The sequence below is a fragment of the Phodopus roborovskii genome, unplaced genomic scaffold (genome assembly GCF_943737965.1).
Source record: "Phodopus roborovskii unplaced genomic scaffold, PHOROB, whole genome shotgun sequence".
Classification (NCBI taxonomy): domain Eukaryota; kingdom Metazoa; phylum Chordata; class Mammalia; order Rodentia; family Cricetidae; genus Phodopus; species Phodopus roborovskii.
In genome coordinates this window covers 1355717-1381044 of record NW_026126571.1, presented here as the reverse complement: position 1 = coordinate 1381044, position 25328 = coordinate 1355717, and the positions used below count along the sequence as shown (strand labels likewise).

At 50.2% G+C, this 25328-nt stretch overlaps 1 protein-coding gene across 3 annotated transcripts in view; it reads left to right on the top strand.

Annotated features, from left to right (window-relative positions):
• The window catches only part of Sfxn5 (sideroflexin 5), a 103847-nt gene that overhangs the window by 45296 nt on the left and 33223 nt on the right, over positions 1-25328 (top strand). For 2 of the 3 annotated variants that reach the window (XM_051202956.1, XM_051202958.1), the window contains exons 7-11: positions 5157-5210; positions 6156-6212; positions 6864-6929; positions 17712-17802; positions 20875-20973. In XM_051202956.1, coding sequence (XP_051058913.1) covers positions 5157-5210; positions 6156-6212; positions 6864-6929; positions 17712-17802; positions 20875-20973 — 367 coding nt within the window. The remainder of the gene's footprint in view (positions 1-5156; positions 5211-6155; positions 6213-6863; positions 6930-17711; positions 17803-20874; positions 20974-25328) is intronic. The other variant, XM_051202957.1, reaches the window with a different exon arrangement.

The following is a 25328-nucleotide window of genomic DNA, read 5'->3' as shown; positions in this document are numbered from 1 at the left end:
GTGAAGTGCTTAGCCAGCCTTCGTCTACATAGTGGCTGGGGGGGGGGGCGGTGTCTTCCCACCTCAGTTAAATCTTTATGGAATCCTTCACGAAACACCCCGAGGTGTGTGTAACCCCAAATTCAATCAATCAAGTTGGCAATGAAGATGAGCTGTCACAGGGACAATCTAAGCTCCCCACCCCCCACCCCTGCTATTGCCAGAAGCCTCAGAGCACGCCATATATACTGTGCCCCATCAACAGGCTAGAGCAGTAACTGAACCCCCCCTTTTCCTTTGTGCTCGTGGAGACGAGCTGGAGGAGTGTACCCTGAAGTCAGAACCAGAATGCCACGCTGGAGATTGAGAGACACCCCCCCCCCCCCCGCAAACTCTTGAATTTACTGTAAAGACTTGGGAAGATCCCTGTGCTTCTCAAGGCCTCTGCAAAATGTGGAAGGCTGCCTCTATTTTATAGGTTCCTCCTTATTACAAGATTATGGTAAGTGATTCGTGCTTGGCAAGGTCAGCCAACAAGGCGATCTCTTTAAGAAAAGCACGGAGAAGTTTCAGCGCTTTGAGGCACTGGCATGGACACCAGGTTTGTGTTATGGCAGGCAGCGAGGGCTCTCAGTGTAGTCAAACACTTGCTAGTCAGAGCTATGTGCAATGCGAGTATGACTGACGTAGCCTAGGTACAAGTTTATTTAGGGCTCTGAATTATTCTAGAAAAGATTATATGTCAGTTTTTTAAATGCACACTATAGAATAAAATGAGTAAAGATAATAATCACACACACACCCACAGAGGAGGCTGAGAACGGGTACAGAAAATGAGCAGTGTGGGTCTGTATCTGTGAGAAAGCTGTGGGCAGGGAAAGCTAGCCTGGGCTTTTACTTTGTTTTATTTATTGTTTATTATTATTATTATTATTATTTTATGTGTGGAGGTTAGAGAACAACTTTGAGGTGTTAACGTGTAAGTAGTTCTTAGGATAGGACTCAAGTTGTCAGGATTGTGTGGCCAACCCTTTACCCACAAATCATCTTGCTGACCCTGGCCTAGGCTTCTTAATGGTCAGACACAGGTAAAAGGCCCAGGGACTGCAAGTCAGATGGAAGCCAGTTGCTTGGGCATGCAACCTCTGACTCAGAAACCAGAAAGTGTCTCTGAGGTAATTCGGTTAAGGGACCCCACGGTTCAAACTGCAGTGACCGTCCTGGACAGCAGGTGCCTTGGTGACACACAGAATGCCAGGTCACGGTGTCTGAGGACGTTCCTGGCGGCTTAAGCACCATCCAGAAAGTTGGTATTTGGGGGTGAGGGCTGTTCTGCATAGTCTGCAGTACGGTGATCTATAAACCACAGATGGTGGGTTACCTGAACACTCGTCAGTGGACAGTATGAATTGTCCCAGTTTAAGGGGTGGATTTCATGTGCTTGTGTGTAGCTATCACCCTTTGTTACTCTAGGTTCAGTTTCTCTTTGCTCTGACTAGAGACCCAAGGAAGAAAACAAACAAACAAACAAACCCACAGACAGTGGGTTACTGTTCCAGACAACTGGATTTTTAAACTGAGCTGGGGGTGTAGATGGCTAGATCTGAAAAATGCCCACTATACAAGCATGAGGCCCTAGGTTTGGATCCCCAGAACCCATGGGAAAAAATCAGGCACAGTAGTGTGTGCCAGCAACTTAGCATGGTAGAGGAGGGGTGTGGAGACAGGTAGATCCCTAGAGCTTTTTGGCCAATCAGAGCTTCCGTTTCAGTGAGATCCTGTCTCAAAGCATAAAGGTGTTAGGGCTAGGGAGAGATGGCTCAGTGGTTAAACCACATTGGCTGTTCCTGCAGAGGACTTGGGTTGGGTTCCCAGCACATGTAACAGTACAACCATCTCTAACTCCAGTCCCAGGAAATCCAACACCCTTTTCGGGCATCTGTAGTCACTACATGTAGGCATGCATGTAGGCAAAACACCCGTACATGTGTATTAAAAATAAATAATGAATACAGGTGGAGAGTGATTGAGGAACACGTTCTTCATCTCCCCCAGGGCCTCCACATGTATGTACGCACAAACATGTATCCCAGACACACACAACCCCAGCACGCACTGTGGTGGCGAGTATAGGGAACTGATCTAGGATGGGAAGGTCAAGCTCCAGAAGGAATCATGAATCTGAGACCACAAAAGGTAGAGCTGCATGTGAGGCCCCATGGTCTCCTGCCCGGATTTCAGTCCCTTGCCCCAAGTGGCCACGACACAAAAGATTTCACCCTGGAAGAGAATTACTGTGCGGAGCTCCTGTTGGAGCTGTGGAATGGCTTCACATTATATAATTTTATTCAAGCTGATATGGGCCAATAAATATAAATGTGCGTGAGTGTTCTCTGTTTTAAAACATTTTAATGTTTAAAACATGATTTACTAATGCTGCTAAGGATGTCTAGAATTTGATTTACTGAATAGTATTGAATGTTTATACTTGTTCCTTGCAGAAATTCTTGCCAAAGAGCCGTTTTATCTACAGGAATAATAAATAAGTCAATATGTGGATGGCTGTGCACATTTTCCCCATGTGCAGCCAGGCTTGGTAGATGCAGCTTTGCATACAAACATGCCAAAGGTAAATTTAGGAGACTCACACAAGTCCTTGCTGTCCAGAGTGCAGCCAGTGTCAGGATCAGCCAGGTATGATGGTGCATGCCTATAAGTCCAGCATGTGAGAGGCGGGAGGATCAGGAGTTCAAGATCGTCCTCAGCTACATAGGAAGCTCATAGCCAGCCTGAGGATATTAGACTCTGTCTCAAAAAAAAAAAAAAAAAAAAAAAAAAAAAAAAAAAAAAAAAAAAAAGCAAAGGGGCCAGGGAGATGACTCAGCGGGTGAATTAAAGCACTTTCCGTGATGACCTGTGTTCAGACCCTTGAATCTGGATCCAGGGATCCCATGTGAAAAGTGGGAGGCAGCAGTGTGTATCTACAGTCTAACAATTTCTATAGTATGATGGGAAGTGGAGGCAAGAGAATTGCCCGGAGCTCATGGGCTCGCTTTCCTGGAGCATGAAGTTCAGGGACAGAGACAAGAGAGACCTGACCTCAAAATAACATGGAAAGTGAGAATTGACTCCTAAAAGTTGTCCTCTGACCTCCAAATGCATGAGCCTTGGTGTTTGTGTATGTGTGTATACACACACACACACACAGTCACACACACACACACACACAATCACACACAGGGACACAAAAGAGTCTCAGACACACACAGATGCATACATAGACACACACACACAAAGACACAGACATACACACAGTCACAGACACACCCACAAAGTCACACACACATAGGGACACACACAGTCTCAGACACACACACAGATATAGACACAGATGCACACATAGACACACACACACAGTCACACACAGTCACAGTCACACACAGACACAGTCACAGACACAGTCACAGACACACACAGACATGCACACAGACACAGTCACAGACACACACACACACACACACACAGACATGCACACGCACAGCTGGCGATGTAGCCCCATGCTTGCCTAGCATGTACAAAACTCTGGGATCATTCCTCAGCAGCCAGCACCGTTCTGTTCCCAGCACTTGGGAGGTAGAGGCAAGACAGGAGCTTCAGGATCATCCTCAGCTATACAAGTTCAAGGCCATCCTGGGGCACATAAGACTGTTTTAAAGGGGTGTGTGCGTGTGTGTAGGTATGTGTGTGAACATAGCTGAGTGTAGTGCTTCTCAACCTGTGGGTCACAACCCCCTTTAGGGGTCAAATAGCCCTTCCTCAGGGGTTGCATATCAGGTATCCTGTATATAAGGTATTTACATTATGATTCATAATAGTAGCAAATTTATGGTTATAAAGTAGCAATGAAATAATTTTGTGGCTGGGAGTCATTACAAGATGAGGAGCTGTGTTAATGGGTCACAGCAGTAGGAAGGTTGAGAACCACTGGCTTAGTGGTTAAGAGCGCTCATTCCTCTGCCAGAGGACGTGAGTTCAGTTACCAGCCCCCACATCAGGCATTTCACAGCTGCCTGCGACATCAGCTGCCCGGTATCTAATACTCTCTTTTGGCCTCCACGCACAGAAACACACACAGAGACAGAAACACATACACATAAATAAATAATAAAATATATATTTCAAAGGCAACCAGCAAGTCTAGATTCCAGGTGCTATTCGGGTTTGAGTCATCACAGTGCCCTAATGGACTAAGCCTTTGACAAGTGGCCTCTGGGGGACAGTCTAACTCCCGTGGAAACCATAGTACCAGTTTTCTGTTAGTGGTGACAGATTTCCTCAAATTCTATGTTTGAATCCCTTGAAATTATTTAATTCGCACAAGAATCCTACAGGAGAAGGGTTCAGTCTACTTGAGGGGAGGGGGTGGGGTTCCTTTTGTTTGCTCACTTGTTTTTATTGTTCTCTCCAATTCTGGAAACAAATAAAATCCACTGTTAAGAAAAAGGCAGAGGCCTGGCTATGGTGGCGCCTTTAATCCCACACTCTGGAGGCAGAGGCAGGTGGATCTCTGTGAGTTCGAGGCCAGCCTGGTCTACAGAGCGAATTCCAAGACAGGCTTCAAAGCTACACAGAGAAACCCTGTGTTGAAATAAAAAAAAAAAAAAAAATCAGAAGACTGTGAGTCTGGAGTGACTTCCTTGGGCTTCCATAGCTAATTCTGGAACCTATAGATGCTTCGTGTGTGTGTGTGTGTGTGTGTGTGTGTGTGTGTGTGTGTGTGTGTGTGTTGGGTAGGCAGCTATGGTTTTTCTTCCATATAGACAGGATCACACATTAATGTCATTCTTACTTTGTTTTTATTACAATCGGTCTCACTGTGGGCATCACATGCGTACCAGAGCATGTAGCTCCAATCCTGTCTTGTCCATGGCTATACAACTTTCGCTCTGCAAACCCATGGAGTGAAGCAGGCATGGTGATACACACCTGCAACCCCAGCATTTGAGAGGCTGCAGCAGGATGTTTGCTATGATTTCAAAGCTAGTCTGGGCTACATAGTACATTGTTGGTAAGCCTGGATGTAGTGAGACTCTTGTCTGAAAAACACAAAACAACAAGCCCCCAGAGCACTGGGCATCTTTGTTGCCTTCTTCAACCTACCCCTCTCACTTTTCTAGGTGGTGGGTCTTCTCTTGCCCAACCAGACCCTGGCGTCCACTGTCTTCTGGCAGGTAAGAATCATAGAAAGGGTTTCTGAAGGCAGGCACACACACGCACGCACACACACACACACACACACACACACACAGGAGCTCATGTGCACGTGCACACACACATGCACGCATGCACTCACACACACGCATGCACACACAAGGAGCTCACGTGCAAGCAGGCATGCACACACGCATGCACACACTCACACACGCACGTGCACACACATGCACGCACACACAGGAGCGTATGTACTCACACACACACAGGAGCACACGTGCACTCGCACACACTCGCGCACACGCATGCACACACACACAGGAGTGCACGCGCCCGCGCACACACTGGTGTGGTACTTCCCCATTGTCTCCTGTTTCCTCCAGGCCCCTGGGTCAAATGCCCCTATCCCTCTGCCCTTATCCCTAACTCACCAAGGTTTCTGCTGGACAGGCACCCAACACCTCAGGGTGACGCCAGCCATTTTCTGTCACTTTAACTTTCAGATGGAGGTGATGAGGGGGCCAGGTATCCTCACCTGGGACATGATGGCATGTTAGTGGCAACTCATTCTGTCCATTGGTCGCTTGGCCCATGGTCAGTGACCACAGGCCTGTAGCCCCTTTCTGATGTCTGCGTCTTGCTAACCAACCTATTGCTTCTGACAGAGCCTCTGGCAGGTAAAGAGGGGTCAAATAATGGAGGCTCTGTAGAAGGTGAATCCCACTAGCTTCTGGATTCTTCTGGGACAGCTTGTACATTCAGATCTTGGGTGCAAATGATATCAGCATCTTGAGAACTGTACCGCCCACCCCAAGCTTCCACACTCCCCTAGACTTCGCTTCAGTGTCCTCATCTCTGTGTACATGTGGGACAGTTTCCCATGGTTTCTGGCAGGAGTGGAGGTGGGTTCTTCCATAGAGGTGGCCGTATCTTCTCACTTCTCTCTCTCTCTCTGTTGCCTTCAGTGGCTGAACCAGAGCCATAATGCCTGTGTCAATTATGCAAACCGCAATGCTACCAAGGTGAGTGCTGCTCCCTTCTCTTTCCTTCTGGGCCATCCTCAGATCCAGAGGGGCCCCTCTGAGGGAAGCTGGCCTTTGCAGTGGGAACTTGAGGGACTGGGGGATGTTAAGGACACTAGCCCTGTGTGTCGCCTCCCTTGTGGGCTTCTCCTATATGGTTCCACTCAGTTTCCTCCAAGATAACCTTAAACCAGCGATCTCCAAACTGCAGTTGTAGCAGAGACAGGTTCTTCGGCTTTCCTTTAATCCTGTCTCATGTTGGGACTTGAGATCTTTTGTTCTATGGAACTAGTGGGCGACAGCAATGTGTTGACGGTGAAGCCCCCAATGGCCGGGCTGAGGGGCCTGTAGAGCCGGCTAGACTGTAGCTGGTGAGACATTGCTGTCTCACACAGACAGTGTTCACTACACAACAGCCTGGGCATAAAGGGCCTGTGTGGGTCCCTGCTGCTTCCCACCTTCAGCCAGCAATGTCTGCCCAGATCTTTCTAGAACAGTGCAGAAGTAAAGCTGCCCAGTGTTACCTGCCCCTGCTTCGTGTGTTCTGCCTCGAAGGTTGCTGAGGGAGGCCTGGGCCCCTTCGGCTTCCAGAGGGAGTGCTTCTTGTGGGCCAGACCACTCAGTGTGCCTACCTTTCTGCCTGTCTTCCAGCCTTCACCTGCATCCAAGTTCATCCAGGGCTACCTGGGAGCCGTCATCAGTGCTGTCTCCATTGCTGTGAGTAACTCCTACCCAGCTCCTGAGGGTTGCTGCCAGGCTGTTGGGAATGGGGTCTGCAAGGGGATGCCCAGCCATTTTTCAGAGAAGAGGCTCTGATAGGAAGAACACAAACTGGCACTCCGGGGCATTGGGGGAGACAGAGTTCAGGGTAGGAAAGGCAGCCATCTCTCTGTCCCTGCACCCAGTACTCTCTTTAGAACAGCTCTGCTCTTTGTCTCCCCAGTGCAATGGTTTCCTCAGAGCAGCCTCTGGGGCACAGTCTATGGCCGTCTACGGTCCCAGTTCACTGCTTCTAAACTTCCTGAACCCACATTCCCGAACTTCCTCTGCCTAACTGAGCTAGAGGTCCCCGGACAGCAACCGTGTGAAGCTTGAGGCTCCACGAGTAAAGGGCATGCGTCTTTTTCTTGGAGGAGGCTGTTGGCCTTCAGTGGAGCTGGTTTGGACAGAACTGTCTCCGTGCAGTCTATCTCTTCAGTATTGGTTGGTGTGTCACTGTCCCGCCTCCTGGGAAGGTTTATAAAGCTCCTCAGGTCGAGCCTTTGCAGACCTGCAGAGTAAAGCTGGACTTTGTTACTTTGTTACGGGAATTTGCAAATTGACTGAGTGAGGGTAGGATTGGTGGCTCCCAGGTGGGGGCAGCAAGCAGGCTAGAGAGTGGCATGGGCCAGAGCCGGAGAGATGCATCACACCTCTGAGACATCGTCCAGTCTTGTTCCTACCTCTGCCTCTATGTCACTTCTTGGATCAGGGCTTGGAATGCAGGTCAGCAGGTAGAGTGCTTGCCCAGCACGCACTCAGCCTTGCTTCCCATCCCCAGCGCCGCATAAGACAGGTTATGGTGGTCCGTGCCTGTACCCAGAACTCATGGGATGGAGGCAGGAGGAGCAGAAGCTCGAAAGTCATCTCCAGGTGCATAGTGAGTTTGAGGTCAGCTTGGGCTCCGCGCGACTCTGTCTTGACAACAAAGATGGCTGAACAGTCAAGAGCACAAGCTGCTTTTCCAGAGGACCTGAGTTTGATTCCCAGGGCCCTCTTGGTGACTCATCTATAACTCCAGTCCCAGGGGAACTTACATCTTCTTCCAGCCTCTGCAGGAACACACACATAAGAGCAGGCAACACACATATAACAGCAATTTTTTTTTTTTAATTTTAAAAAGGAAGAAAACGCAAGTTAACACGAAGAAAGAACTCACATATACTAATCTTTTGATAAACCTTCTCTCATCTCTTCTGTCACCAAACATACTTGTACACACTGTGACAAACCATTCATCCTACACAGTCATTGCTATTGCTGTTCTTCTGAAGTAGAGCTTTGGGGCTGTCCTCAAGTGGCCTCTTTTATTTCACTCCCGCACAGACCAAGCCATCTCCAAGTGGCTGTTAAGTGGGGCATCCCTTCTTGTGCCCGGGATCTCATTCTTCCCCGAATCCCGTGTCTCACTGCCAGTTAGAACCCACACGAAGTGAAGCCGACGTAGATAGGTGACTCACTGTTGAAAAGCTGTGAGTCTGCCCAGTGGCCTTGCAACCCTGCATGACTTAGTCTGGGAGTCAGAAAAAGTGAGGCTTCCTGACTCTGCTGGGCCAAGGGCTCTCCTGAGAGGGGCTCATTCACCACCCTTGGACCTGTAAGGTAAGTGATGTTCGGAGCCTCCCTGGCCCAGCTGCTTCAATAGCCTCTTCCTTCCTGGAGATCTGATGAAGTAGAAGGATCTGGCAGGAGGGTAGGGGACACACGGGGAAGGGCTTGCATGAAGAGGTCATTGCTCTGGTACCTTCCCCTTGGGCCTGGGGCTCAGGAATTCTACTTACGAGAGCTCTGGCCCTTAGGATCCTACTGGTGGTGGGGTCACGTTCATTCCATTCCTACCCTTGCCAGGCCTGTGCCACACCCTCAGATTGGTTAGTGGAGGGACACAGAACCCAGCAGACTCGGGCTTTCGCGTTGGGCTGTGTTTGCACAGCGTGGGACGCCCTCTACTTCAGCCTCTTTGCTTGGTCCCAAAACCTCCAGAGGAGAGTTTCTTTGACCTAAGTCCCAGAAACCTTCTGTTCTTTCCACACTCAGTCATACCCTGTCCCTGTCCCCATTGTCCCCAGTTGGATTACAAGTTAGCTAGGGACAGGCATCTGTCTTGTACCCCACAGAGGGAACCATAGATCCCTGTGCCATAAATACCCATTAATTAGGCTGCTGATTGATCACTGGCTTTGAGAGGCCCCTCCTCTCCTCTCCAGGAGCCTGAGCCTTAGCGGTGGCATGTCCCTCTGCCTGACGACTTCACACAGCGAGGGGCTCACTCGGGCAGATGGAGTAGAGCTCCTGACTTGGAAAATCAGCAGCTTGCTTTCTTTTCTTTTGTGTGTATGAATCACAGAACTTCCTAAGACAGGGGCTTGATTTTATTTTCCTCTCCCTTGTTCTCTGGGACTCCAGGCCCTGCGGCCTCATTAACTGATTTCGCTTTCAATTAGAGACAAATCCCCTCCCAGGGAGAGCCTGTTAGGAGCAGATGACCTGCAAACAAGTGTCACGGCCCCAGTGGTTGGCCCAGTTCTGGCATTAATTAAAACGAGTCCCTACAAGCAGGTGGCTAGATGGGGCCTGATGGGCTGAGAGCAGGTCCCAGAGACTAAGCTGAGCTGATGTGCAGCCTTCTATGTGGGGTCCGCAGAGCCTTGCCTCTCTTTCAGGAGAATCTTTGACCTTGGCCTGTAATACCCCCTCACCAATCAGACATTCTTTCAAACGAAGCCTCATGCTGGGCCCTGGACTGTTGGGGTGAGAAGCTTCTCTGGGGCCCTCCTAAATAGATTTGGCAATGTCTGGGTGCTTGCTTTAGAATAAAAAAGAAATCCCGTCTTAAGTTATTTTTGAAACCTAACAGTTTGCCGTCTTTTAACAAAGGAAGCCTCTCTCCTTCTTTGTGTTTTTGTTCTGTGTGATCTCTGTGAAGGGAGAGGACAGGGAGGGCCCTGGCTCCTTCTGCAAGATCTGTGTTGGGCCAGGCACTTTACAGGAGGAGCCTAGGCTGCAGCCTACTATGGTTTTCAAGATGCTGGGAGGGCGAGCAGAGAGCACCGGGGGCAGTCAGAACTCTGGTGGTGCTGACTCTGAAATACTTAACTCAGTCGCAGGGATGACACATGGGGCGGATGGAGAAAGCCAGCAGAAGGCAGGGCTGGGTGTCCTGGGAGAGGGCACAGCAGAGTCCGAGGCATGCAGAAAGATGGGAACGGATCCTGGACACTGTCAGAAGAGTGTCTGCCACATAGAGAATAATGGTGATAGTACAGTGGAGTGATTGCAGTGGTCTCCATTGGGGGCTGTGAACGCTGTTCAAGGAATCCAAGACTCTTGGGCAGAAGTAGCAGGTGGCAGATGCAACCCACTGACCACTGGTTCCTGGGCGGGGATGGACCTGGGGCTGTGGACAGGCGCTCCGTACTGGCATCCATGACTTGTCAGGATCAGGTTGATGGAGCCTAATGACAAGAGACTTGTGTGTCCTATTCCTGAGTCCTTCATCTTCAGGTAACCCTGAAGCAGCTAATGCACTGGCTTCTCCTTGAGGGACAATGCAGACCTCCTTTCCCCTACTGGGCCTTCCTATGCTGGATGCAGCCTTTGTCTGCAGGGAGAGGCCCAGGGAACCTGCCAATTCTCATTGCTGCAAACCCCACATACTCTTGATGGTCAGATTAGTAAGCAGCCTCTCAAGTACTAACAGTGGCTATTCTTACAGAGTGCTGGCACTAGGCTAGTTCAGACCCATTTTACAGATGGGGAAATTGAGCACAGACTGAAGTCAAGGACAGAGCCTCTGCAGCCCACCCCAGGCGTGTTCACATACTCCTCTGTTAACACAAAGGCCCATTCGGCCACTGGGGCTTACTAAGATGTGAAAAAACCAAGCAGTGTTTTAGCTTCTAGGTGGGAAGAAATATATTGTACCCTTGATAGGCAGGTTCCCCCCCCCCCCCCCCGCCAGGCTCCCAAAGAGCAGAGGAGACTAGGGATGGCTCTTTTTAGATCTGCCACCAACCTCCCTCCTGGTTTCTACACCTCTGTTTTCTGGCCAACATTAAGTCAGAGGTGTGATCCAGACAGAGCACACCCTGCTTCCAGTAAGACAAGGTCTGGCTGGCTGTTTGCAAGGGCCAGGTCTTTCCAGAGTTCCTGTGGTAGTTGGGACATAGTGGCACCCATGAATCCTGGCCATGCTACTTTCCCTTCAAGTGACTTCTGGGTTGGAGGGGCCGTGGAGTAGACCCAGCAGCAGAGTCTGAAGTGTTCCAGAAGCCTGCAGATGGTGGTGCTGCTGGCAGTGGCGAATCAGACATGAGGAACAGCCCTGCTTCTATTCTTGGGAGGACAAGGGTCTGATGTAATTGGTTTCCTCCCAACCAGCACCCTGGTCCCCACGGAACACGGTTCAGGCATTCTGCGTGGCCACTGTTGCAGCAGATAAGCCCCTCCGTGGCAGCCGGAGCTGACTGAACTGTGGCAGTTGCCTGTCTTCCCCATTCACCTGTGCTTCTTTGCCCCTGAGCTCGTTGCCAAGTAACGGGCTGCCTGAGGCTGGAAGACATTTGACCTTCATGAAGGGTCACCAATCAGTCCACTTGGTAGCCAGTTTAGTCTTCGAGGCTGTGCCCTCTGGTGGGCATTTCTGGTACTTCGGCGATTTCCCGACCTACCCCTTGCCTTCCAGGACCATTTGGGTTTGTAGAGAGGTCTAAGGTTGGATCTCATACCATCCCTCCTGTCAGCGTGCCTCCTCCTCCATCGTTCTTCAGGACCACGTAGGCCCCATTGGCAAGAGCAGTAGAGTTTGCACAGCCATGGTGACAACCCAGTGTTACCTGACTCTGTCTCTGCAGGGCCCATCTCCTTTCTCCATCTGCCCTCCCCGCTCCTTCCTCATTACCTAGATACCTACTCCCTGCTCACTCCAGGGTTCAGACAGGTGCACTTCATCTCTGAAGCTCTGGTGCCCTTCAGGGCCTCCTCCCCAAGCTGAGTATAAAATGATCATCTTGCCACAGACCTGGGCAAGCTCGGTGTTTGCAAAGGCAGATACAAAGGTTTGCAAGCGGATCTGCTTTGTGACCTCCCGATTTTTTTCCCTTCATGCTCCAGATATCGTTCACTTTGATTTATTCTAGAAGTGTCACTAAGCCCACACTCATTTTACCACATAGTGGGAATTTAGTGGGCGGGTAAGAGAGGCAAGCCCTGGGTTCTGATACACAGTGTTTATTGGGAGAGTTGGATTTCTATTCAAGTCCACAGATACAAAATATTGCAGTGTTTTTTTTTTTTTTTTGGTTATCAAATGCATGTATTATTTTGCATCAGAGATGTGTAAAAAGGCAAAGGCGTATGTTCTTTGGGACTGAGATATATGGAAGAATGTTTTGTCCTTGAGAAGAGGGAATAGTTGAGTTGGTAAAAATACTTGCCTTGCAAGCTTAAGGCTGGAGCTTGATTTCAGAATCCACATAAAAAGCCGAGTGTGGGACTAGAGAGATGGCTCATTGGTTAAGAGCACTTGCTGCTCTGGTAGAGGACTAGAATTTGATCTTCACATTGGGGCAGTTTACAACTTCCTGTAACTCCAGCTCCAGGAAGAACCCTTGTCCTCTTCCAGCTTCCACAGGTACTCACACATAAGTACACACACACACACACACACACACACACACACACACCAATAAAAGTTAAATTAAGATATAAAAGCCATGCATGGTGGCATAGAGAGAATGAAGTAGAGACAGGCAGATCCCCAGGGCTCACCAGCCAGCCCAACTCCAGGCCAACACGAGACTTTGTCTCCAGCAATCAAACCAACAAACACAAAGACAAAACCATGAACAGCATTTGAAGAATAATGCTTGAGGAAGTCTTCAGGCCTACACACAACACACACACAGAGACATAGACACGCACATACACAGACATGCATGAGTATATATGAACACTAGGTACACACATGTGCATGAGTACCCATGAACACAAGGCTCACGTACACACAAGTATACACATAGGCACATACATACATGAGTACACATGACACAAGGCACACACACCAAGGCACACACACTCCAGTACACACACACACACACACACAAACACCTCACATAAAGCTCCAGTTCCAGGCTCTTCCAGAAACTGTTAGGGGAGCACCAGAGTGGAGAGGAGGTCTGACATTTAGGTTGAAAGGGAGGCCTGACAGGAAGAGTGCTCAGAGGTCCTGGGGTGGAATGCCTCCAAGTCCGTAGAGTGAGGTCCTTCAGGGAGAACCAGTGAAGGGTGCGTGTGTGGGTTTGGTGTCCATTTTCCTTCTTTTTTTAAGTTCAGTGTGTCCTGGAGTGTGAGGTCAGTCAGCTTGAGGGCGGGGATTGAGCTCAGGTGGTCAGATTTAGCAGTGAGTGGACGCTGTTCGGGTGCGTGCTAAGGCCGGTTGCATCACAGGTGTCCCGGGGGTCAAGGACATAGCCTGGCAAGAAGTGAGGTGGCTGCTGATATCGGTCCCACCTGGTGTCTCTTTGAAGGCCTTCACAACCCAGGCTTCTGTTGGCCATGAACCCAATGGCAGACACCAAAGCTTTTATGTCATGGGGCGCCCACCTGACCTGCTATTCATGTGTGCAGCCTGTACTTAAGAAGAAAGCTTTGCAGGCTAGAGAGATGGCTCACCTCTCTAGGACACATATTGCTTTGACAGAGAACTCAAGTTCAGTTCCTAGTACCCAAGTTGGGCTCCTCACTCCCTCTGCTCCATTTCCTGAGGATCCGACGTCTTCTTCTGGCCTCCATGGTCATCTGCCCTTATGTGCACGTATCTACACACATACCCATAGTTAAAAAAAAAAAAAAAAACAATCACCAGACAGCTGGGCAGTTGTGGTACATGCATTTAATCCCAGTACTCGGCAGGCAAAGGCAAGCGGATCTTTGAGTTCAGCCTGGTCTACAGAGCAAGTTCCAGGGCAGGCTCCAAAGCTACAGAGAAACACTGTCATGAAAATAACAAACAAACAAACAACAAAATCACCAGGCATGGTGACATACCTTTAATCCAAGCACCCCAGGCAGAGGCAGGCAGATGTTTGTGAGTGTGACTCCAGTCTTCTCTACATAGTGAATTATAGGCCATCCAGGGCTACGTAATGAGATGGTGTCTCAAAACATAAGTGAATAGATAAAAATGAAATGAAGTAAAAAGTTTTAAATGCTGTTCTTTCTAAAAGGTGGAGTGGGGAGGCTCCTTTGACTAGAGCTCAGTTGGTTCAGTACTTGCCAAACACACGGGAAGATCTGGGTTCAAATCCCCAGCACTGAATAAACCAGGCACACACTTTTAATCCTAGCACTTAGGAGGTAGAGGCGGGAGGATCAGGAGTTCAAAGTCATCCTCAGCTATTGTGAGGCCATCTTGGACTACATGAAAGCGTGTCTCAAAAAACAAAAACAAACAAGCCCAAATAATAAAGTATTAACCCACCCCCCTCAAAAAAAACTAGCAGACCTCACATGGCTGGGGTGAAATTTATCAAGAAACATATTTGAAAATATGCCAACGTACCCACGCCCAGAGAGGGATCTGGGGACTACAACGTGGAGATAAGGTCCATTCCAGTTGGGAGTTCACTAGGAGGCAATACAGCTACCTCGACCACCCACTGGCAGTGGGTGTGGGGTATGTGCCAAAGACACCTCCAGAGGAGACAAATGACCACTTACCCTCAGCACCCAGCCATACTGCCCCCAGAACCTTGGGCGGGGACAGACAGCTTGGGAAGGATCCCAGGGAGGGCTGTAGTTCAGGATTGAAGCCCGTCTGTTCTAGTTTCCCGGGGTCCTTTGGCCTGGAACATTTGGTGGAGCCCGTGAAAATTAAAGAGCCAACTGGCTGGAGGCTCGGAATGCCAGCCCATTTCCCCTGGCATGGTAGGTCCTGTTTGAGGGGAACCAGCTGGCATTAATGGCACACAACTCATCACGAACAGCAGCTAGCGATCAGAAGAATCAGAGCTAATAACCGGGTTCAGGAAAGATAATGAGATATGGAACAGCCATTGCTGAGGGTCCCCCAGGGTCTGTTTTAACAGCCTCCAAATAAGCTACAAAGCAGAAATTAACCAAACAGGGGCTCCATTTGGGCAGAGGAGGAAAACAAACAAGGTAGAGATTTGTACACGAATTCTTAGTATGGCCATGCCCAAGCTCAGGACCTGTGGGCCAACGACCATTGTGACCACTTGTCTCCAAGGGGACCGTGAGGTCAGAGCTGCTGGTGAGAATCCTAAAGAGAAGACTAGCTTCCTGCAGCTCCCAGGAGACTCTTTCCTACCCCAGGTTCCCACTGGCATGGGGCAAACCAGCTAGGTTACCCCTTCCAGACAGTGACAGTCCTAGCCAGTGGGGAGATAGTGACAGAGAGTGGCCAGCCAGGGAGGGGTCAGTTCCAGACTGGCATAGGAAGTCTCAGTGTTGGCTGCAAGCAATTGTCTCTAGTCTTCCCCCCCCCACCCCTGCATTCCAGCTCTGCCTAGTCCCAGGAAGCTGCCAGCCATGGAGAAGCTTGGGCCTCCCTGTTCCTTTCCCCCATGAGTCCTGCTTCCTACTCCTTCAATACTTCTTCATCTTTCTAAGTACGGGTGCAGGGCTCTGCCACCTGCAGGGACAGGGCCATATCAAAGGCCCTACCTCCCATTTATGCAACATCTAGGCCCCAATGCCTAGTGGACCTTTGTCTGGGATCCTATGTTATGGACGTGCTCCATGGTTCAGGGGGTGTCTGCCTTTGCTTCTGGAAAAGGAGGCTGTGTTAGCTGCTTTCGTATTGCTGTTACCAAACACCTACAAGAATACCCTTAGGAAGGGAGGGTTTACAGTTGGGCTCACGGTCTGAGGATACTGCCTATCATGGCAATAAGGCATAGTTACATGGGGGTGGCTTGTCGTACTGCATCCGTGACAGGGAGAAAAGCAACGTTAGTGCTGGTGTTCAGCTTGCTTTCCCCTTTTTATGCAGTCCAGGACCCTGGACAGCATTTAGGGTGGCTCTTCCTACCTCAGAGGACCTGATCTAGAAACTCCCTTACAGACATACCCAGCCCGGTATTTCCTAGGTGATTTTAGATTCTGCCAAGTTAATGGTGTTAACTATCACAGAGGCCAATTGGAAAGTGGGGGTGAAGCTTTGGAATTGGCAGACGCTGGGTTCAAATCCTACTCTTACCTGCCACTGCGTAGCTGTCTGTCTTTGGCAAAGTCGCCAATGCTCTCTGGGCCTGCCTCCTCTTGCTGAAAATGTCTTGTTAAGGCATTGCACGTGGCAGCTGGGGTGTGGTTCTGTGGTAGAGCACTTGCCCAGGGTGCCAGGCATCCCAGTGCTGTGAAAATAAAAAGCACTTGCTGATGGCCCAGAGGAGGTCTCCAGACATTCCACTCTGCTTTCTCTGCCCCTTCACGCTCTCCCTCTGCACTTTTCCTGTGGGGCTCAAGAGGCCATTTCTGAGTCACTCACTGCCTGCCGAGAGCTGGGGTTACCTACCTGGGCTCGGTGGGCTCCATCTGAGCAGTAGTACCCAGGATGGGCCGGTGGCATTCAGAAAGGCCCTGTTGTGTCATTGATATATGGATAACTATTAGTTCCTGCCACTCATCCTGCCCTCAAGCAAGCAGGGAGGACGTGGGCAGGGCTCCGGACACCGGCATGACAGTTAGGATATGCTTGCAGCACTGAGAGCCCTGGCAAAAGTGCCTGGCTGCCTGGCGGATGGTTGGGGGGTACACACATTTTTGTCCCATGCCCTTCCACTGAAGCCGGGGCCCAGCTGTTCCTGCTGTGTTTCCCAAAGCCCCAGCAACCAAAAAAGGTTGATTCCAGAGCCAGGCTAAGAGCACAGGGTAGCCTTGCTAAAGCCACCAGGAGCCCAGAGCTGAATAAAGGGCAGATCTTGCCATGGCCCTTACTGCCTCCTCTTCCTAGGATGGACATCAGGCCAGGGCTGGCTGGGCCTCAGTCTGGGGTACCAAGACTTCTGGGTCACATCTGCTGTCTCTCCACGCCCACTGCTGATCTAGTTTCTTCTAGATCGTCCTCTGATGGCCTAATTCACCTCCCTGTCCCCCAGCGAAGTCCCCTGTCACCGGTGCGGGGCTCTTTATCCATCGTCTGCTTGTGCCCGTTCCTCAACCCCCAGCTCATTGAACGTACGCTCAGGGCTGCTTAGATTCAGCATTTAGTGCCTGTAGTCCTTCCCTCCCACAGGTCCAGGGTCAGGGACCACACTGATGAGCCCAGGACTAAGTGCTTGGAGAGAGGTACCGGGGAAACGGGCAGGTGACATTGTCACATGGCTGCACTTACTGAGTCCTCTTATGTGTCAAGCTCATTCCTTTCGTGTACATTCTTATCGCAAACCCTGAGTGTGGTAGAAGTAACTGTCCTGTTCCTACCGCCAGGCAGTGACGTAGAGAAAGGTTAATGAGTCACCTGCTTAAGGTCCCACTGCTAGCAAGTGACAGAGGTGGTAGACTTCAGAGCTGGTCCTGAGGGAACAGGTGTGACCTGGGGTGGGTGGGTCACCCACCTCTAGCAAAGGCTGGAGGCCAGAAGGCCCAGTTAGCCTCAGGAGGGCGTTGCCTGGGTGTAGGGTGTGAAGGACGTTGGAGGGTTCTCCTCCTGCTTTCCCTCCAGCTCTGCTCCTCCCTTGCAGCATGGCAACTCTTATCCTGTTTTCTTTCCTTTCCAAGGTGGGCCTTAATGTGCTGGTTCAGAAAGCCAACAAGTTCACCCCAGCCACCCGCCTTCTTGTGCAGAGATTTGTGCCCTTTCCTGCAGTAGGTAAGGTGTGTGTGTGTGTGTGTGTGTGTGTGTGTGTGTTGCATGGTGGGGGTCTGGGGGAACTTCCAAGCACCTGGGTGAATGGTGGCTTCTTCAACATTGTATCTCCCTGATGTTTGTAGACTTGTGACTGGGAGACCTAAACCAAAGTTTACACAGATAGAAACGCAGGACCTACCAGATCAGTGCATGAGATACAGCTTTGGCACGAACGCTTGTGTGGTTGTTTTGTGGTGTTGGGGGTGCAACCTGGGACTTCATACACACAAGACAAGCATTCTGCCAACTAAGCCACACTCCCAGCCCTTTGTTTGAGACAAAGTCTCAGCCTGTAGCTTAGGCTCGCTTGGCAACAACTATGTAGCATAGGCTAGCCTCAGACTCCTGGAGACTTAGCACAGAGGTTGCTTGTTTGCTCATTTGTTTTGAGACAGAGTCTTATGTGTCCCAGAGTGGCCTCAAATTTGCTATTGTAATGGAGCATGACCTTGAACTTCTGGTCCTCCTACCTCCACCTCCCCAATGCTGGGATACGTGTGAGCACTAATAAACTCTTGGTTTATTGGGTGCCGTTGTTCGAAGCCAGGGCATCCTGCATGGCAGGCAAGCACTCTGTCAATATCTCCAGGCCAGCACAGGGAGATTCCTAACCTGGGACCCCCAGGTTACCTGGTAACCACCAGGAGTCAGAGCCCGGTGGATCCTGGGAACTGTAAAAAGTATTCACAATAAACTCTAATATATATTAAAAAGTTTATATTCTTTCTAACATGAGTATGCCCAGCAAATAGTAAAAACAAAAGTTCCTAAGACCCACATGATAGAAGGAGAGAGCCAACCCTTGAAAGTTGTCCTCTGGTGTTTGCACATGCCTCCACCAAGTAAATAAATTTAAAGGCACATCTATTACCGAATCACAATTTAAAATAAGTTGATAACTTGTTTTAATCTCTTTATATGTCTTTTGAATTTTGTTTTATACACATAGAGATATTAATCTGAGAGGGATGTCTAGTCTTCACCTGACTGTCAGAGGGGCCCCTGGCCACAGGGCAGCTCACGGTTTCTGCTGGATCCCTAGGATGTTGCAAAGCTTGGCCTGGCTCTCAGGAAACAGAACCCAGTTTCAGGGACAGAGAGAGACCACCGTGCAAAGTTTTGTTTTGTTTTAGAAATAACCGTGGAAGCAGCACAAAGCAGGTTCGCGTTTGTTGTTCAAAGAAGTATAAACGAGTACTGGAACCCCAAGTCAGAGCCCCCCTTCAGAATCTTTGTCGGAGGACAAAGGTGGGGACCGGCTTACCCCAGGGCCTGAAGGTTCTGGATCCTTCAGTGCCCACTCTGAGAGCCAAGCACCCCCCACACGCACACTCATAGCCCTGACCTGACCTTCTGCTCGGGCCTCAGCTTCTTGTATGTAATATATAGGCTTGGTACAGTCCCCTCTATGGCCCAGAGCTGCACAGGAGGCCACAGACCAGACTCCATCGACAGGAGCTTGCTGTGGCGTACCTACAGAATGGGGTGACCTCACCCCCTCCATGCCCAGCGGCTAATAAACTCCCAGAACCAACCACCCAGTGGAGCCTAGCCAACCCAGATAATTGCTATAGCAACTCCACACTTGTAATGAACTCTTAGCTATTTCTGCCGTGGGCCATTAATGGAATAACTCTTTAAAGCTGACTTTGTCATGGGGTCTAATTGAGCAAAAAAAAAAAAAAAAAAAACGTGGCTACTCAGTGGCTGGGCTTACAGCCACCAGGGCTGGAGGGCCCAAGGCAGCCTAGACTGGATCTGAGGCTCCACAGAGATGTAATTGGGACTTGGGGGATGGGGGTGGGGGTGGCAAGCCTCAGATAAGAACTTTGCCAGTGGCTTGTTCCAGCCATGTCCAGCCCCCATTGTGCTATGTAACCTTGAGCTGGTCTTACCCTCTCCGGGACTCCCTCAGGAGGGGAGGCCTTTCCTCTGGTCTGAGACTCTGACCTGATTCTCTCAGCTTTAGCTTGATTCACCTCCCATCTTCTTCTTGGGGACAGCCTTCAGCCCTCCCACTCAAGTTCAGCCTCTGCCACGCAGCTTGAGGTCCCTATATCCATGGCCGGTTGTACATACACATTGTGCTTTGCAACCTGCTAGTCCACACCCCCAGGACCTTGGGGGAAGCAGGCCCATGTGTAAAGAAGCTTCCGTTCGTCGCCCTGGTGAGTGATTGCCAGTGTGGTGTGAGGTAAAAGGCATCGTCTGCTCCCTGCACTTGGTCTCTCTGTACCATGCCCTGCCCTGACCAGCATGGAGCATCCCAAAGTCACTTGGCCCTTACTTTCTACAGCAGGCTGGCTAGCCACGGTCAGCCTCAGAGAAGCTCGCTCAGAAGCTACTTGACCATGTAAAAGTCCACTTTCCCATTAGGGCATCAGCACGATGGGAAGGCTCCATCATAGGAATGGGAGAGGGCGTTCTGAACCGACCACAACCACTCCTCTGTTCCTAGGCAAAGAATTGCTGTGTCCCCCACCCCCTGGCTTGCTCATCTAGATGCCTGCCCTGCTGAAAGTCTAGGTGTCTAGGCATCTCTGGGGCCTCTGCACTATCCAGAGCCCAAGTCACTCACCCACCCCATCCAGCTCAGAATGCTTGGTCCCTTTGTTCAAGTCTGCTGCTCTGTCCTGGGACCACCTCAACAATATCACAGGCCTGCACAAAGACTACAGAATCCAGACTTCCCAGGGACCACCTAGGCCTCCTTCCCTTTGTCCTTCGGTGTGCCTTGTTCAGTGCTGGGAGGGACTGAAGGCTGAGCTTACCATCTCTTTCTACAAAAGAATATACAAATTCCAACTGGGAACTACACCTTGCACCCAGAGCTGAAGCCTCCCAAGGCCCACCCAGAGCGACTCAATCTTGTCGCTGAGAAGTAGGTGTGTGTCCCGGAGGCGGCCAGACTATGCAGTGTCTTGCAGTGAGCATTCATTCCATCTCCAAGATTGCCCCTGACTTTTCATCTAGGGTTGTGTGAGCATTTGTGTGCACGTGAGTGCTGAGTGCTAGGAAGATGCTCCCTCTCAGGGAGGTTTTCTGCACCCACAACACCCTGCCCTGGTCTAGAACAGCAGTCATGTGGGAGATCTTGGTTTCTATTTATACGTGGAGACGGCAGGAAAGAAGGTGAACCTGGGAGCATGTGCGCTGGCACCAGAATCGATTGGGGACTGGTAATTAATTTGTTTAGGCCTTAATTAATTCTCCAGTTCTTTCTTATTTGTGGACTGTCACGCTTAATTGTGTTCAGGAGCTCAAGCTTGGAGCGGGCCCTCCGTTAATTGATGTGTGGCTGCTGGGAGGTGCGAGTTAATGGTTTGGGAAGCTGGGCAAACAGTGCCACTAAAGGTCAACAGAGGAGATGCTGGAAAAATACACATCCCTGGGTTCCAGCCACTGATCGCCAGAGCTGAGCCCACTCTACGGGAGGCAGGTCCCACAGATAGCGGCCTTGGAGGAAATGTGCAGGGAGGCAGCACTTAGGTGTGGGTCTCATGAGAGACAGCTGCGAGAAAAGAGGCATGCCTGTGGTCAGAGGTGGATGGAGCAGGGCCTCTAGAGGCGTGGAAATACCATTAGTCACCTCCCTCAGGGCGTCTGCTAAGAGCTGGTGCCCTGGCTTCATGTCTGCCTGACTGTACCCAAGGAGAAAGAAGCAGCAGCAAGTGCTCTTGGGTAACGGGGACGTCATCCTGAACCCAGTGCTCCCCTGAGCTTGAGCCTCGTTGTTAGTTACCGTTCTCATGCTGTGACAAGAGTACCTTAAGGAAGGGCACGGCTTGTTTTTGTCCAGTTCGGTAGTTTAACAGGGCATCGTGACCTTGTAACCTTGTAAGTTTGGTGAGCTCGCAGAGGGAGATGAACGCTGATGCTCAGCTCCTTAACCCCTTTTCATTCGGTTCTGGGCCCCAGCCCATGGGATGGTGCTCAGGGTGGGTTTCCCCGCCTCCGTTAACCCAATATAGAAACTGCCTCCTAGACAGATCAGTCTCCTAGGTGATTCTAGGTCCTGTCAAATTGAGAATCAGGGTGAACTGCCCCAGATACCTGCAGGGTCATAATCTTTCATGGATCAGAAAGTTCACCCTTGACTAGGAGGTCTTCTGGGTCCTTCCTTGGGTTCCTTTCATGAGTTATCAAAAAGTGCTTCATTGCCGTAGCATTTCTTGTTCTGTGTTCTAGAAAGTCTAGGGTGGGGGTGGGGTGTCTCCTGATTATTCATACCCAGGGAGCCTTACAGCTGCATCTTTGAGCCCTTTCCATGCCCCAGGCCACAGAGGTCTCCATGACATTGACTCCCCCTTTGCTCTACTATAAGAGGTAGCTGGCCAGTGCCACCTGAGCCTCAGACCCCCATCAAAGCATAGCTCCCCATTACCCATCTCCTATGGGCTGGACGGCAGTGGGTTGTACCTGTGGCAGCTGTGTCCCTGTGCCAGATCCCCTCACAGGGTCTGTGGTGCTTCATGAGGCACCCATGTCCCTTTGAGGTGCGTCAGGAGGCTGGAAGAGCCTGCTTGGGCCTGTTCTGTGCTTGTTCCTGAACCCACGGCAGCTGTGCTGCTGTCTGCCTCTCTACCTCTACCTCTCCTGAGCTCCAGACACATGGCCGTGCTGGCCCGGATGCCCACTCTTCCTGGTGCCTCAGCCCTCCACCTGTCCAGGGCAGGCTGCTTAAGTTTGCTTCCCTCATCAGACTGTGTGGTGTTTTGGGTACCATTTCTCAGGCCTCTCAGCCCAGCATGTCATCAGAGTGCATATTAGTTACCTTCCCGTTACTGCGACCAAATATCTGCCAAGAAGAAACTTCAGGGAGAGAGGATTGTTTTTTTTCCATTTGGCTTACAGTTTAAGAAAGAATATACCATGGTGATAAGGTCATAGCAGCAAAAACCTGGAATGGCTGGTGACATTGAGCCTACTGTCAGGAAGCAGAGAGAGAGGTGAATGGTTAGTGCTCAGCTTGACACACACCCTATTTTCATGTGTGTGGCACGCATGTGTGTGCATTTGAATGTTTTTGCATGTGCACGCATGTAGAAATGTATGTATGTACACGTGGAGACCTGAGGTTGATGCTGGGGATCACCTTAGCCAACAATAACAGCCTTGCTCAGTCAGATCCAGAGCTTGTTATGTGGCCAGTCCTGCTAGGCAGCTTCCTCTGGGGATCCTTTACCTTTGGAGGCTGGAATTACAGGTGAGTCACCACACCCACCCAGAATTCACACGGGTGTCTGGGGATCCAAACTCCTGTCCTCAGTTACCTGCACATAGCAAGCATTTTAACTGCTGAGCCATTGTTCCCACTCTGTAAACTTTATCTTTTTTTATTCAGCCCAAAGCTCCTCCCTCCTCAGCTGAACCTCTCTGGAAACACCCTTATAGACACATCCAGAGGTGTGTTTCCATGGTGATCCTAAACCCAGTCAGGTTAACAGTGAAGCTTAGCACAGCAGAGTTTCAGAGCTTTGTTAATGCTCAGGCAAGTGCTTTGACACAGAGTCCAGTCACTCTAGCTCAATGACACTGGCCACTAAAGTGTCTTTGACTATTCTGGATTTTTATATCCTGGTCTTTTCTTTTAGTTGGTAGGTGCCCGATAGATGATTAGGAGGTCATCCCTAGAAGCTTATCCCAGGCATATGCTCAAGTCTTTGTGGCCCATAAGCGCTACATCTATAAATGGAATTCTGGGATCATCGTGTAAGCTTTTACTGGGATTATACCAACATCCAGAATCTCACCAGCCCTCAGTATACGCTGGCCCTTCATCTGACCCCCATTGCCCTGACCAGGCTAGCAAGAGCCAAAGATAGGGGCACATGCTTATAATCCCAGCACCTGGGAGAAGACAGAGAGGGATCTGAGTTCAAGATTATCCTTGGCTACATAATGAGTTTAAGGTCAGCGTGCATGGCAGGAAATTCTATATCAAGAAACCAAAGCATGGGACTGGAGGGATGACTCAGCAGCTAAAAGCACGTACTGCTCTTCCGGTTCTCAGGGTCTACATTCACTCTAGCTGCAGGGGGATCTGACACCTCTAGCCTCTGAAGGCACCCATACTCGTGTGCACAAGCCTACACATAGGCATACCCACACCTGGCATTATGGAATATTAATTTGGAGGCAAGCAGTGGTCAGAAGGTCAAAATGGCACAAAAGTAAATACATGTTCTTGTGACAAGTGCTATAACATTTCATGGAGGCCAGGGCTGGGACTTGGTGCTGGAAGGCTCATGTAACATGCCTAGGATTTGATTGCACTACCACAAGGTAAGTAGGTGTGTGTGTGTGTGTGTGTGTGTGTGTGTGTGTGTGTGTGTGTGTGTAAAGCCAATAAGTCATTGTTTCTGGACAATGTTCCACATCTTCCTGGATTTTAGGAATTTAACCTGAGCTAATGTTTTGGGAAATGTGTGTTTCATTTGAGGAAGTTCCCTCACTATGTGGCTGAGTGACATAGAGTCTGAGTATCTACAGAAGGACCTCCATGTCACAGCTTCCTGGAAGGATGATCAAGGACCCGGGATTGGGGCTGCCTCAGAACTGGTGTGGACTCCCAGCATGGTCATGCAATCTAGCCTAATCAGTGCCTTCCAGGACAATGAGTGCTCTTGTCTCAAAGGAGATGGATGGCATTTCTAAGGGTGACACATGAGGTTGTCTTCTGGCTTCCCCAAGCACACATACATGAACACATATGTAGTTACACAAATGTAAAGGTGCCGTGACCTGACTTGGCTGGGGGACTTGGGGTAAGATCCTGGAGGTCAGTGGTGGTTCTGTGGGCTGCGTTTGAAGCAGATCCATCTTATGCGTGGCTTATGCTAGTCTCCAATGTGTCACTGAAGACAGGACGACCAGAGTGAAAGAGTTGGTTTCCAGCGTAGCCCTGACACATGGGAGTGGTTGTCATTGGAATGAGCTGGGTGACCCCTGGGTTTTAGCAATGTGTCTGGTTAGCAGCCTGACCTATGGGATAGCCACATGTGACCAAGTCACCATTTGAGGGCAGCTTACCTAGGCCCTGGCATGCTGTGGGTGCTCAATACATATTACTGAACAAATAGCTTTCTAACCCAAAGATGTGACCCTTTCTAAAACCTGGAAGGCAGAGAGATCCAGAGGCAGAGACGGTAGAGGGGCACTAGGCCGGGGTGGGGTGGGGTGGGGGGGTTGGGGGTGGGATGGGCAACGAAGGCAGGAGAGGGTGGGGCAAGCTTCATCTCATCATCCGGAAGCCACTGCAGTGCCAGCCAGGGAACTGCGGGCGGAGGAAAGTGAGTGATGCTCCCACTTCTGTTCTGCTTCTAGTGCACTCACTAGAGGGGTGTCTTAGCAGGAATGTTGTACAACTGTGTGTGTGCATGTGGAAGCCAGAGGACAGACAGCCTTCGGTGTCATTCCTCAGGTAGCTCCACCTTTCTCTGTTTCTCTGCCTCTCTCTCTGCCTCTCTGTTTCTGTTTCTCTCTCT